This window comes from Lissotriton vulgaris, chromosome 11 (genome assembly GCF_964263255.1).
Source record: "Lissotriton vulgaris chromosome 11, aLisVul1.2, whole genome shotgun sequence".
Classification (NCBI taxonomy): domain Eukaryota; kingdom Metazoa; phylum Chordata; class Amphibia; order Caudata; family Salamandridae; genus Lissotriton; species Lissotriton vulgaris.
In genome coordinates this window covers 364,119,233-364,133,330 of record NC_141699.1, presented here as the reverse complement: position 1 = coordinate 364,133,330, position 14,098 = coordinate 364,119,233, and the positions used below count along the sequence as shown (strand labels likewise).

Sequence of the window (14,098 nt, the reverse complement as noted above, 5' to 3'; positions counted from 1 at the left end):
TGAAGGGATCCCAAATGACTGCACCAACACTGAAGGGACACGTCTGTGACGAGAGTTTGCTTGGAAAGTTCCTGGTGGAAAGGAACTCCTTTCAGAAGATGAGATTGTCGCATCCACTATCTTATGGAGATTTGGACTGAGTGAGGTAGGGTTATAGAATCATCCCAGCAGTTGGAGACCCGAGACCATTGGTCCTCCAAGGCTTGCTGTAAGGGTCTCATCTGTAGCCTGGCCTGGCATTCGGAACAATAAATATGCATGAGGCCATAGAGCCCAGCAGAGATGATACCTGCCTGGCTGTGGGTTGAGGTGTTTTCAGTAGAGTTTGACTCTTGTGGCTTATTGATGATAGTCTCTCCTCCGAAGGAAACTCCTTTGCGCTTGCTGCTTCCAGAGTTGCGCCCAAGTAGTGTATCCTCTGCGGTAGATTGAGGATGTATTTCTTGAAGTTGATGCACAGGCCTAACTGGTTTAAAAGGTAAATGCAGCATCTTAGATGTTCCTGCAGCAGGATGGGAGAGGCACTTTTGAGCAACCAATCGTCTAGGTAAGGGTAGACGAAGATCTTTTTTCTCAAAAAGGCCGCTACCACCGCCATGCATTTTGAGAAGGTGCGAGGAGCCGACTGTAGCCCAAAATGCATGACCTTGAACTGGAAGTAGTCTGATTGTATTCTGAATCTCAGAAACTTCAGATGCTTCAGAAAGATCGGGATGTGAAAATAGGCATCCTGAAGATCTATGGAACACATCTACTCTCCTCACAATATTGAGCACCCATATGTCCTGCATTATTTTGATCCACTTGTCCACGTGAAAACGTATATTTCCCCCCACCGGAGTGGGTAACTGAGTTGGGGAAAGCAAGGACTCACTGCTTAGCCTGTTGTTTAGCTGCAGGGGTTGCTTGTCTTGAGCCTCCTGTTCCAGGTTGACGCTGGTTGTAGTGAGATCTCGCTTGGTGTTGCAGTGATGACCAGTGAGGGGTTTGAACCCTCAGCTGGTATTGGCGATGATCATACGGTCTGTAGCAGTTTCTTTTCTCTAAACCCACAGCCTCCACGGTGTCCAGTTCGGTTTTCATTTGAGACATCTCATCGTCAGCATGAGAGCCAAAGAGTGAGGTTCCATTGAAGGGAAGGTTGAGAATCCTGTGCTGGGCCTCTGGTGTCAAACAATTAAACAAAAGAGAGAGTGAGGGATTAGATTCACAAAGGTGAACGGAGAGTACTCCTAGTCCCCTGGGTATCAGTATTAAACAAACGAAAGAGGAGTACCAACAGAGACTGCTTAGATAAAGCGGTCTGAGTGGGATGACTGAAAAAAGAAGAGAGCCCTTCCTTTATCAATAAACCCCTCACTCACCGACCTGGTCGGAGACATGCTTCATCATCGGGGTCCACCCTGATAGCCGAATGCCATCAGGGTGTGCTGCGACACCTGGACTACAGTGGAGCTGGTATTTGTGTGTGTGAGGTGAACAAAAAATGTTAAAAATTGTCCTGGTATACTTGTGTGAAAAATTTATTAGCAAGTTACTGGACAATATTAAAATTAAGTGTGTGGATACAATAAGGTATATTATGACCGTGTGTATCACTTATGTGTGAGGTCTACATGTTTCAACCCGTTGGATGGAAGATACCGGGTTTTCGTCAGGACCGGAGGAAAATGGGTGGTCAGGGCACACTAACGTCCTGCCAATCCCTAGATTTCTGTACACTACTGACAAAATCTGTCAAAGTGAAAAATAAGAAGCTCATAAACAAAATAGTCGAGCTAAAAGCAAAAAAGACCTGGAGGGAGAAAGAGGCAAAAAGTTAAGAGTATAGTTAATACAAGCCTGTTACGAAGTGCCATGCTGGTTCTCACGTGTCTGCTTATATATTGTGCATCCCATTCAGAGCTTATTGTGATCGATAGTGTCTGTCTATCACTAGAGCTGGCACACTCTATCAATTGTGTTGTGCTCAGTGATCACTAGGTCGTTATTCCAACAATCGAACGCACTCAGCACTTCCTTGTGCGTGACTTGACTGCTCACAGTTCCATTAACGTGAGATAACAACGACGTGAAATATTTATATACATTCTGAACTCTAACTCGAGCTGACACACTCTATCAATTGTGGTGTGCCCAGTGGTCAATAGGTCGTTACTTCAACAGTCGGAAGCACTCAGCACTTCCATGTGCATAACTCGACTGCTCACAGTATCAATTAATGTGAGTTAATAACGACGCGCAATTTTTTTCCCATCATACAGACATTCACACTACGCATACATACATCCCACATACATAGACCATAGAAGGAACCAGGGCTTACTCCTATTTCGGGTCTTTTAGGCTTCACGGAGTGGAGGGAAGGTATTAGTCTCACAATGCCATATTCTGTGGAAATGAGAGGAGACATTTGTCAGGGGGCATGCTCACGAGTCAGTGACCGGAAAATGGTCCTGGATCAGAACACGAGCGGTAATTTTACTTACAGTTATGTTGAGGTTAGGTTTCAATGTACCTACTCGCCTCTCCGTGCCTCCCCGCTCGCGTTCTGAAGCAGCCGGCAGGAATATAGCGCCAGAGTTGCTTCCGGGGTGGGCGGGGTTACGCAATTACGTGATGACGCACTAGCGTTGCATTAGTGGAAATGGAGAAGGGAATATGCTAGGGACTGTTGTTGCTACTGTTGCTATGCAACGGTGATCTTAAGAACAGCATTCAAACTAGGATTGGGAAAAGAAGGAACTCTGCAGTCTCTTGTAGGATTACAAACAATCAACTTATGAGGAAGGTGAAGAGACAACGTCATGCAAAGGCGTGAATCTGTTACGGCCATCTGCAGTTTCATTCAGTAATCAAAATTCGATTTGACAATGATTAAGTTGGGGAAAGAAAAGGTTCATGTTAACTGGGGCATAAGTTCAAATAATGTTGGCCCAAGGAATATTATCGTTTAATCCTGTAGCATGTGTGGATAATCTGTATATCCATCTCTGTTCTTTCTCGTATAGTCGTTTCTGAATGTTAGGTCCAGCAGTGATTTGTTCGATCACTGTCCATCTCATATCATTTGGCGTGTGATTAGATTCAAGGAAGTGATCTGTCAGTTTTGTTGCGTTTTTCTTGCAGCGAATGGTGCTGCGATGCTCGCAAATTCTTTGTTTTACTTTTCTCGTTGTCATCCCTATGTAGCGTTTGTTACATGTACATTCGATCAAATAAATCACGTTGCAGCTATTGCAGTTCGTGTGGGATTGCTGTCTCCATACTTTATCAGTCTCGATATTCAAAGTTTTGGTGTTATTTGTTAAATCACATACGCTGCAGTTGCCACAGCGAAAATGTCCTGTAACATCAGGTAGACCTTAAGCCTTTGTAAGTGATTGATTGTCAACACGCTCTTTTGGCTTAGGTCTGGTGTTGACCAATGTGTCTTTTAGGCTGGCTGGTTTCTTGTAAGAAAAAAGGGGCTTTTCCCAACAGAGATTGCCAGTGCAGAGAATAGACCAATGTTTTCTAATGCTTTTAGACACTTGATTAGAGACAACGTTAAAAGTGGTCACACAGGTAAGAGGTATCTTGTTTTCTGTAGCTGGTTTTTTCTCTAGAAGAGCTTCTCTCGGTTGGTTCCTGGCTCGTTTCTGGCTTGTGTTTATGATTTTTGCAGGATACCCACGAACTTGGAGTTTCTCAGTTAAATCAGAGGCTTGTTTTTTATACTCCGTTAGTTTGCTGCAATTGCGCCTCAGTCTTAAAAATTGTCCATACGGAAGATTCTCTTTGAGTGGGCGGGGATGAAAACTTTCGAACTTGAGGAGGTTGTTTTTAGCAGTAGGCTTACAGTATGTTCTGGTCTCCAGATGATCATTCTCCTTTGTGATCACCACATCAAGAAACACAATTTCCTTCTCACTGAAACAGTGGGTGAATTTTAGGTTCTGGTCGCACGTATTGATCCAGGTCGTGAATTCAATTAGTTGATCTATCGGTCCTTGCCAGATGGCAAGGACATCATCAATATAGCGTTTCCAGAATTTAAGATTGTCTTTGAAGGAGTTGAGATTGCTCAAAATGAACTTAAGTTCGAAGTCATAGACTTAAAGACCCGCCACACTAGGGGCAAAAACACTGCCCATAGATGTGCTCCCCGTTTGGAGGAATAGAGCCCCTTCAAATTCAAAATAGTTACGTTTGAGTGCTAGTTTAGCACATTCGATGATAAAGGCTCTGGGTGTGTTGAATGTCCAGTCCATATTTCCTAGGGTATTCTCCAATACCTTTAACGTGTCATCTTGTGGTATGCTTGTATATAGACTCTCTATATCAAAGCTTAGTAAGACGGTGTTGTCATCCACGGTGATTTCCTGTAGAAGACTCAAGAGACTTTTAGTGTCCTATAGATAGGTAGATGTTGTTTGCACAATGGTCTTGAGAAAGAAATCACAAAATCTTGACAACGGTTCCAATAGTGACCCGATGCCTGAAACAATAGGACGACCTGGTGGTGGTAGTCTCCTCTCATTTCCGCAGAATATGGCATTGTGAGACTAATACCTTCCCTCCACCCCGTGAAGCCTAAAAGACCCGAAATAGGAGTAAGCCCTGATTCCTTCTATGGTCTATGTATGTGTGATGTATGTATGCGTAGTGTGAATGTCTGTATGATGGGAAAAAAATTGCGCGTCGTTATTAACTCACATTAATTGATACTGTGAGCAGTCGAGTTATGCACATGGAAGTGCTGAGTGCTTCCGACTGTTAAAGTAACGACCTATTGACCACTGGGCACACCACAATTGATAGAGTGTGTCAGCTCGAGTTAGAGTTCAGAATGTATATAAATATTTCACGTCGTTGTTATCTCACGTTAATGGAACTGTGAGCAGTCAAGTCACGCACAAGGAAGTGCTGAGTGCGTTCGATTGTTGGAATAACAACCTAGTGATCACTGAGCACAACACAATTGATAGAGTGTGCCAGCTCTAGTGATAGACAGACACTATCGATCACAATAAGCTCTGAATGGGATGCACAATATATAAGCAGACACGTGAGAACCAGCATGGCACTTCGTAACAGGTTTGTATTAACTATACTCGTAACTTTTTGCCTCTTTCTCCCTCAAGGTCTTTTTTGCTTTTAGCTCGACTATTTTGTTTATGAGCTTCTTATTTTTCACTTTGACAGATTTTGTCAGTAGTGTACAGTAATCTAGGGATTGGCAGGACGTTAGTGTCCCCTGACCACCCATTTTCCTCCGGTCCTGACGAAAACCCGGTATCTTCCATCCAACGGGTTGAAACATGTAGACCTCACACATAAGTGATACACACGGTCATAATATACCTTATTGTATCCACACACTTAATTTTAATATTGTCCAGTAACTTGCTAATAAATTTTTCACACAAGTATATCAGGACAATTTTTAACATTTTTTGCTCACCTCACACACATAAATACCAGCTCCACTGTAGTCCAGGTGTCGCAGCACACCCTGATGGCTATCAGGGTGGACCCCGATGATGAAGCATGTCATCGACCAGGTCGATGAGTGAGGGGTTTATTAATAAAGGAAGGACTCTCTTCTTTTTTCAGTCATCCCACTCAGACCGCTTTATCTAAGCAGTCTCTGTGGTACTCCTCTTTTGTTTACCTCTGGTGTCAAACCCATAAGTCTTAAGCAAGAGGATCGAAGAGCGCAGATTCCATAAGAATAACCATGAGCAGAAAGGTCTGAGGCATCTGCTGCCCCGCTTATGACTTGATTAGCCACAAGACTCCCTTCATGTAGGATTTCTTGAAAATCCGTCTGTCTTCCTTAGGTAACTTCTCTGCAAATCGTGATAGAGAGATCCAAAGAGAGCTGTCATATCGGCGCAACAACACTGACGCGCTGGCCACTTTCATGTAGGCTGCAAACGTGTTGCACATCTATCTTTATCCAGGGGAACGGCAGAAGATGATGATCCAGTGTGAATCTCTGTAGCCACTGACACAATGACAGAGTCAGGGGGTGGATCAGACCTAAGAAATAACGGATCCTGTTTAACTGCCCTATATTTCTTTTTTATCCGTGATGGTGCTGCTCTCACTGAATCCAGAGTTAGAAAGGTGTGGAGAGCCGGGTCTAACAATCAACGTACCAGAGGGAGTAGAGGTCTAGAGGAGGACCTGTGATGTAGCGTCTCGAAAAATCACAGATGTCGAAGGTGCTGAAGAAGGGATTTAGATGTTGAGCTTTGTAGCCCCTATACACAAGACCTCATTAAAAGTCACAATATCATATACTGGTGATACCCTAGTCGGTGGAGTAGATGAGAGAGTCGCTGAGTAGTCAGTCTTCGAGGGGCTGGAGTCCGAAGACCACAAAGGAAACCTGAGCCTTCATTCTCTAGGAGAACGGCGTCGAGATCTTGTAGACCGACTCCTAAGAGACCTTGATCTGTGTCTTCATGAGACTGATGACCTCATGGCTGTTGCACGTCTCTCTTGTCTGTCTGGAGAATGATAAGGAGACTGAGAAGGAAAATGAGGCTAGGAAAAAGACTGTCCTGCTAAATTGATCTTCCTTATCCTCTAGTCTTTTATATTTCCCATCCATCTCCGACAGATGTTAGTAGGACGTTCTGGAGCTGGAAAGGTTTCTGGAGTGATCGTACGATCCGGAGTTTAGGGGAAGATGAAGCGCTTCTGGATGTCAGCACTTGGACTTCCCTTGACATTGACAGTCCTCTCGATGTCTGTGCTGGAGACCGATCTGACCTCAGCCTCTTGGCAGGAGAAGACCTGTGGATGGATGTAGGCCTCGACGTCCACCTCCTCGACATGGACTTCCTCAACGTCGACCTGGACGGCGATCTCCTCCCCGGGGACCTCAACGAAGATGACCTTCTCATCGACGTCAACCTTCTCCTTGACGATCATTTCGGCGGCGGTGATTTGTTTTGCCCTACTGTCGGTGATGACACCCTCGATCGACTTTGAGCCAGCCTTACCTGCGTCGAGTTATTCGGCGTCGGATTTGACATCGCTGTCTGAGGTGCTCTCAAAGTCGGTGGTGTTCTCAACATCGGCAACAATATCCTTGAAGCGATCTTTCCTGTTGACGATGATATTTCAATGTCGAGCGTCTGACTCCCGCCGTCATAGGCGAGCCGGATCTGGACCATCTACGAGGTGGTGTTGACTTCGACCTGGATTTACACTCGACGGCGAAGGAGGACTCGACGTCGACTTTGACGCTAAGGGTGACCACAAGGGTATCTTCAAAGTCGGTCTGTCCCTCAGCGCCGAATTTGACTGGTGCCTTCATTTTCCCCCCTTTCATTGTGCTATGGCCTTTTTTGAGATGAGGGCTCTTTAGAGGGATGTCCTTCAAGGCCACTTGCTGACTCCTTTGCTCTCTCCTGTATGGCATGCAGCTTGATTTTCTCCCTTTCCTGAAATGTTCTTTTGGAAAGCTGCTGACAGTAGTAGCACTCATCAGGTCTGTGAGAAGATGGTAGGCACATGATACTGACCGAGTACTTCAAACGTCGAGTGAAGTCAAGAAAATTCACTAGAAATGACCAATTAGTGACAAACATAAAATTACCTGATGAGCGCGATGCTCCAGGATTCTCAAAGAAGGAGCCGGAAAAAAGAACTGACCTAACTGTCACCTTTGGGTCATGATGGGAGCCTGGAGGTCTTAAAGGCATGGCACCAGGTTTTTCTCAGTGTTCTGCATGCAGCCTTCTAGACTAATTTTATTTAATTTATTTATTTTATTATTTATTTCATTTATAAAGCGCACTATCACCTAACGGCATCCTTGCGCTGAGAAACTCGGTGTTCATGGCAGAAAAACAGAGAGGCAGGGGCAACTAATACAGAACAGTATAACAGCTAAGCTTTAGGAAAAAGCAAAGTTTTTAACTTTCTTCTAAAAGGCAAAAGATCACTGATCTGTCTTAATTCCAAAGGAAGTCCGTTCCAAAGTCTGGTCGCAGCAACGTAAAAGTTCTGCCCCCGCTTCTGACTTTCCTAAAGCTGGCTACCTTAACCAATCTAGCTGAAGCAGAACGGAGGTCCCTAGCTGTAATTTGCCTATTACCTTGCCTTTTCCTTTGAAAATAAAGGTTATGTTCCAATGTTCTAAAGGCATTTTCTCTGTGTCATGAAAATGTTATTTTAAATGGTTTTAAGTATTTCAAATGAAAAAATGTCAATTGCAGGTTGGCATATTTGAGGCTAGTATTATGATTTAGGCTGCATATTATTTTACATATGTATATTTCTGAATTATATGAGTAATATATATATTCATATATGTACACATGTATAGGCATATATTTTGTTATTGCTCCGGGATCCCCTGGACTTGGGCTGGACTACTCAGTGCTTATGACTATTGATGAGTATCCCCTAGAAGAGAATGGTGTTGCGTCTTCCTCAAGCACCATGATGACAACAACCCAGGCTGCGTAACTAGAAACCAGAACTGATCTATGGAGGCACCGCCAGATATCTGGGATGGGTTGAGCATTAATGGGGATCATCAGGGGACTCAAGCTATCACCTATCTGAAGTAGGACCAACACCTAGGTTAAAAGAGCAGGCACATATTTAATATAGTGGCACTGAGCAAGTGAAAGTTAGTCCTCAAAAAAGTTTTCAAAGTTGTGATTCATGGGTGACAGATACTTCCCTACAAGAAGTGTAGGGTGAAGGGGAGTTGAGAATGTGTTGGGTTGTTGTTAACTGTTAGTTGGCAGCCATCTTTTAAATGCCAACAGAGATAGATATTATAGGAATGTGTCTGAACAAGTAGTTTCCTTGAATATGAAAGGGCTCAATAACGAGGTTAAAATGGCGGTGGTACCAAAACACATCAAGAAATGGGCTCCTGTTATACTGTCACTACAGTAGACACACCCCTTGGAAACCCAGTTTACAGTTCCCTGGGCCAAATGGGTATAATAGAGTGTCTTACTGTGGTTTCACAAGGGGCTCCCAGAGGAGCTGCCATATTTCTTCCCAAATAATTCCTTTTTGTTGTAGCTGATACTCACCATTATCTATGAGACAGTAGATCATGATTTCTGGGCTTTTGTAAGGTAAACCCTGGACCATTGGCTAGAGTCTATGTTCTACTAACAATAATGGAGGACACTCCGCTGGGGGTATGTCTGACAAAATATAGAAAGACATAATATCGAGGTACAAAAATATTGGAGCATTAATATTGATGTCAACAATATCGACATCCTATCTACAACAAGGTAAGTACAAAAATATCGATGTCAAAAATATCGGTTTAAAAAAAAAAATTTAAATTATAAAAATATGTCAAATAAATTAAATAATACTTAAAAATATAATAAACATAGCAAAAAATATTTTATAATATTTAAAATTAATAAGTAATATACATAATTTAATAAAACAAATAATTAAACATATGCATATAATATATAATATATATACTTAATAATCAGTTTTAATTATTTTAATACATTATAAATAATTAAAAATGTTATAAATTACAAATTCATCTATACACAAAATATTAACATAAATAAAAAATAAATAATTATGCAAAACAAATCAAAAAAATAAAATTTACTTTTAATAATTTTAAAAGTAATTATATACTACATTAGCTAAAACTATACAAAATATTTTAATAAGAGGGAATAAAATACAATCATGACTTCCAAAAAACCAAAGTAAGTAAAATGTTGGATAGCGTAGAGGTAAAAATTACTATTCCCACTCCAAAGAGTGCAACAGTAGGGAAAGTGTTGGATAGCGTAGCGCTAAAAATTACTATTCCCACTCCATAGAGTGCAACAGTAGGGAAAGTGTTGCATAGCGTAGGGGTAAAAATTACTATTCCAACTCCAGAGAGTGCAACAGTAAGGAAAGTGTTTGATAGCGTAGGGGTAAAAATTACTATTCCCACACCAGAGAGTGCAACAGTAGGGAAAGTGTTGGATAGCGCAGGGGTAAAAATTACTATTCACATTCCAGAGAGTGCAACAGTAGGGGAAGTGTTGAATAGCGTAGGGGTGAAAATTACTATTCCAACTCTGGAGAGTGCAACATTAGGGAAAGTGTTGGATAGCGTAGGGGTAAAAATTACTATTCCAACTCCAGTGAGTGCAACCGTAGGGAAAGTGTTGGAAAGCGTAGGGGTAAAAATTACTATTCCCACTCCAAAGAGTGCAACAGTAGGGAAAGTGTTGGATTGCGTAGGGGTAAAAAATACTATTCCCACTCCAGAGAGTGCAACAGTAGGGAAAGTGTTGCATAGCGTAGGGGTAGAAATTACTATTCCAACTCCAGAGAGTGCAACAGTAAGGAAAGAGTTGGATATCGTAGGGGTAAAAATTACTATTCCCACTCTAGAGAGTGCAACAGTAGGGAAAGTGTTGGATAGCGTAGGGGTAAAAATTACTATTCCCACTCCAGAGAAAGCAACAGTAGGGAAAGTGTTGCATAGCGTAGGGGTAAAAATTTCTATTCCAACTCCAGAGAGTGCAACAGTAAGGAAAGTGTTTGATAGCGTAGGGGTAAAAATTACTATTCCCACTTGAGAGAGTGCAACAGTAGGGAAAGTGTTGGATAGCGCAGGGGTAAAAATTACTATTCACATTCCAGAGAGTGCAACAGTAGGGAAAGTGTTGTAGAGCGCAGGGGTAAAAATTACTATTCCCACTCCAGAAAGTGCAACAGCAGGGAAAGTGTTGGATAGCGTAGGGGTAAAAATTACTATTCCAACTCCAGAGAGTGCAACAGTAGGGAAAGTGTTGGAGAGCGTAGAAGTTAAAGATAACATACTTATAAATAAATTAATATTTTAAAATATTTTTTTAAATTAATTATTAAATAAATCTAAACTATTTACAAATACCAATACATAATTATTAAAAACATAATTACCAGTGAATAATTAAGTAAAAATAAATGAATAATAAATACCAATTAATAATATTAATTACCAATTAATAATTAATCACCAATAATATAATTGACAAAACAATTAATTAAAATAAATTATTACTTAATTACATTTAAATTACTTCCCACCCTACTCCCCTATAAACTCATAACCCACTACAGAACATAATTATCAATGAATTAATTAATACAAATTCATTACCAAAATTAATAATTAATTTAGAATAGTTAAATTACCTCCCACTCTATTCCCCAATAAACCCACAACCCGCTACATAACATAATTACCAATTAATCAATTAATTTAAATTAATTACCAATTAATAAAAATAAATTACCAATGAAATAAAATTAATTTATAATTCCTAAAAATGATTCATTAATTTAGTATAATTAAATTACTAAATTACTTCTCACCCTATTCCCCTATAAACCCACAACCCGCTACGGTACTAAAATACAAAATTTAATTAAAGTACATTAAAAAAAAAGAAAAATACATATTAAATACATAATAATATACATAAAAATCATATATAAATCGATATTAATAACATCGATATTAGTAACATCGATATTACTAACATCGATATTAAAATCAATATTACTTACCTTCGAAATTCTGTCCCATTGATAATAAAAATATCACTATTAATTACCTTCTATATTCTGTCCCTTCAATATTTAAACATCAACATTATTGTATGTCGATATTTAAAAATCGATATTTTGTCTGCCTACCCTGCTGGGGATCTCCAACTTCTTATCTAAGTCTAACTGAGATGCTTAATCTTATAACTAAATAATGGATGATGCCTTGGACTCCTCAGGGTCCCCTACTTACTCCAGAAGTGAGACGCTCCTTATATGGACGAAGTCACTGGGCACCCACAGGATAAGAAATACACTTAGGGGTCGATTCCGATTCGGGAAAAAAAACGTCCGTACGATTTGTATCCGGAGCCCTCTTTGTACGAATCGATGTGCAGGCAGTACCCAAAACTCACTCCCCCTCACCTAAAGCATATGTATATGGCAACAAGTCAGCCTCAAAGTACACTGGAAAAATATCAAGTTATTACTATTAAAGGGTACGACCAAAACAGGAGATTGGCAAGACGCAGAGATCTGAAAGGGAGCACATCCTTCAAGCACCTGAGCATATATATCTCCCAAGCCCTGGAGTTGTGTTGGGAGCGAAATGTTGCCTCTGACTTATAAAGTTAGAACACAAATGGAAACCTTGGGAAAATTACCAGTTTATATAATTGGCAGAGGTGGCTTTTTTTAGATGACTGCCCCAAACTCTATAATCAATCTGAACAAATTGCTATACGTTTCTTTGGGTATCATAAAGTACTTCCGGCAACCTTTTTTTGGTATAAGAATGCGGGCTATGTCTGTCGAGTCATAGATAAGGCCCCTGATAACAAATGCAGAAACCCCTTAATAATTATTACTACCCGGAGACCCCCAGTGTATCATTATTGGAACCCGGGGACCCCCACTGAGTCATTAATGGAAGTCAAAGAGTCCGGCCTAAGCATTTTGAACCGCTAAACAGCACACACAAAAAAATACAGAAATAAGACCTCATTAAACAAATATACAAATGATGATATATTTAATATAATCCACAAACAAAAGTTAAAAAAACACATTTTTAATAGGTAGATTGGAACTTTTCTAAATTCAATTGAGGTCATTCAACATCCATACAATATTCTGTTTGATGCACTTGCACTGCTCCCCAAAATCAATCTGAGGATACCAACTTAATTTTTAGCCTCCAACTGCAAATTCCAACACATTTAAAGAACATTTAAAAATGTTCAATTATACATGTTACTTCTTTATTTATACACACTTAGGGGCCTATTAGGATGACGGGCGGACTTTGTAAGCCCGTCATCCTAGCGGGGAATGGGACCTGTGGGGTTACTAGGATGTGCCCGCCACAGTGGCGGGCACATTCTGCATTTTTAGCATTGTGGCGGGCAGTGCTCACTGCACCGCCCGCCACAATCTTAAAAATGAATGCACGCATTTGCATACACGAAGCAGCAGGCAAATGCAAATGCTACCACCCCCCCTCCCCTTTGCACCCACCACCTCGGCCTTCACCAGGGGGGCCCACAGGGGGCCCCCAAAGCAAAGACCGCCTGCTTTTCCGTGGCGGCATCGCCGCCGCTGAAAGGCACCTATGCCCGCACATCATAATATGGCTGGCAATGTACACTGGACGCCGCCACCATGTTAAACATTTTCCGCCCCGGCCGCAAGGCGACCGGGGCGGAAAAGTGGCGGGCGGTGTTTTTCTCCGCTGCGGTCCCCCCCGCCATTTAATATGGCGGGGAGGAATTCAGGGAAGGATGTCGGGCGGATTGCCCCCACCAGGATGGCGGTGGCTACCGCCAGCCTGGCGGGGGCAATCCGCCCGACATCCTAATGGGCCCCTTAATGAATCTGTTTATAGCATTTAATTTTCTAAGCAGTTGCGACCACCTGAATAGGCTTTGCGGACCCCCAGAGGACCCCAGACAACAGAGTAAGAACCACTCTTTTAAAACGACTGGGTCACCACCAGCTTTACCGACCCCCACGCAAAGAATCCTGGAACACTTACAGGTATATTGAAGTCCTCTACATAACTTTGTAAACACCACCACCACCAAAATCCTTGGAACTCCCAGCAATATCTTGCAACACTCACTGTGCGGAATGTCCTCAGCTCGGTAGATATGCATGGTAATAGTCCCCATACGGACTGCCACTATGCCAGCATTGAGAATATTCGCCTCAACGTCCTCTTCATCTACAGCTTCCTCCACCTGAGGGACACAGTATTAATTTCTGTTCAGATTTAAAGACTTATTTCACAGACTCATCAAAGTAATTTGATAGTTAGAACAAAAGTCCTAGAAGTAAATAAAATTGTAGGAAATGGCTGAGGCATCTCTAACCAATGCACAGACGAAAAAGGTATGAGATAGGACACTGGCTGGACCATCTGTTGTGAGTTTGCAATGTTGTAAAAGCAAGGATTACCAGCAAAATCAGGTCAACTGTTCTGAAAATGGTAACAATGATCCTCTCCTCAGGACATCATGGGCCCGATTCACAAAGGTAAACTGAGACGAATTCTAACTTT

General features: G+C 41.6%; 1 protein-coding gene across 1 annotated transcript in view; it reads right to left on the bottom strand.

Moving 5' to 3' along the window:
* Nucleotides 1-14,098, bottom strand: part of LOC147679783 (myoferlin-like) — a 1,922,797-nt gene that overhangs the window by 724,544 nt on the left and 1,184,155 nt on the right. The window contains exon 12 of the mRNA XM_086942477.1: nucleotides 13,661-13,778. Coding sequence (XP_086798603.1) covers nucleotides 13,661-13,778 — 118 coding nt within the window. The remainder of the gene's footprint in view (nucleotides 1-13,660; nucleotides 13,779-14,098) is intronic.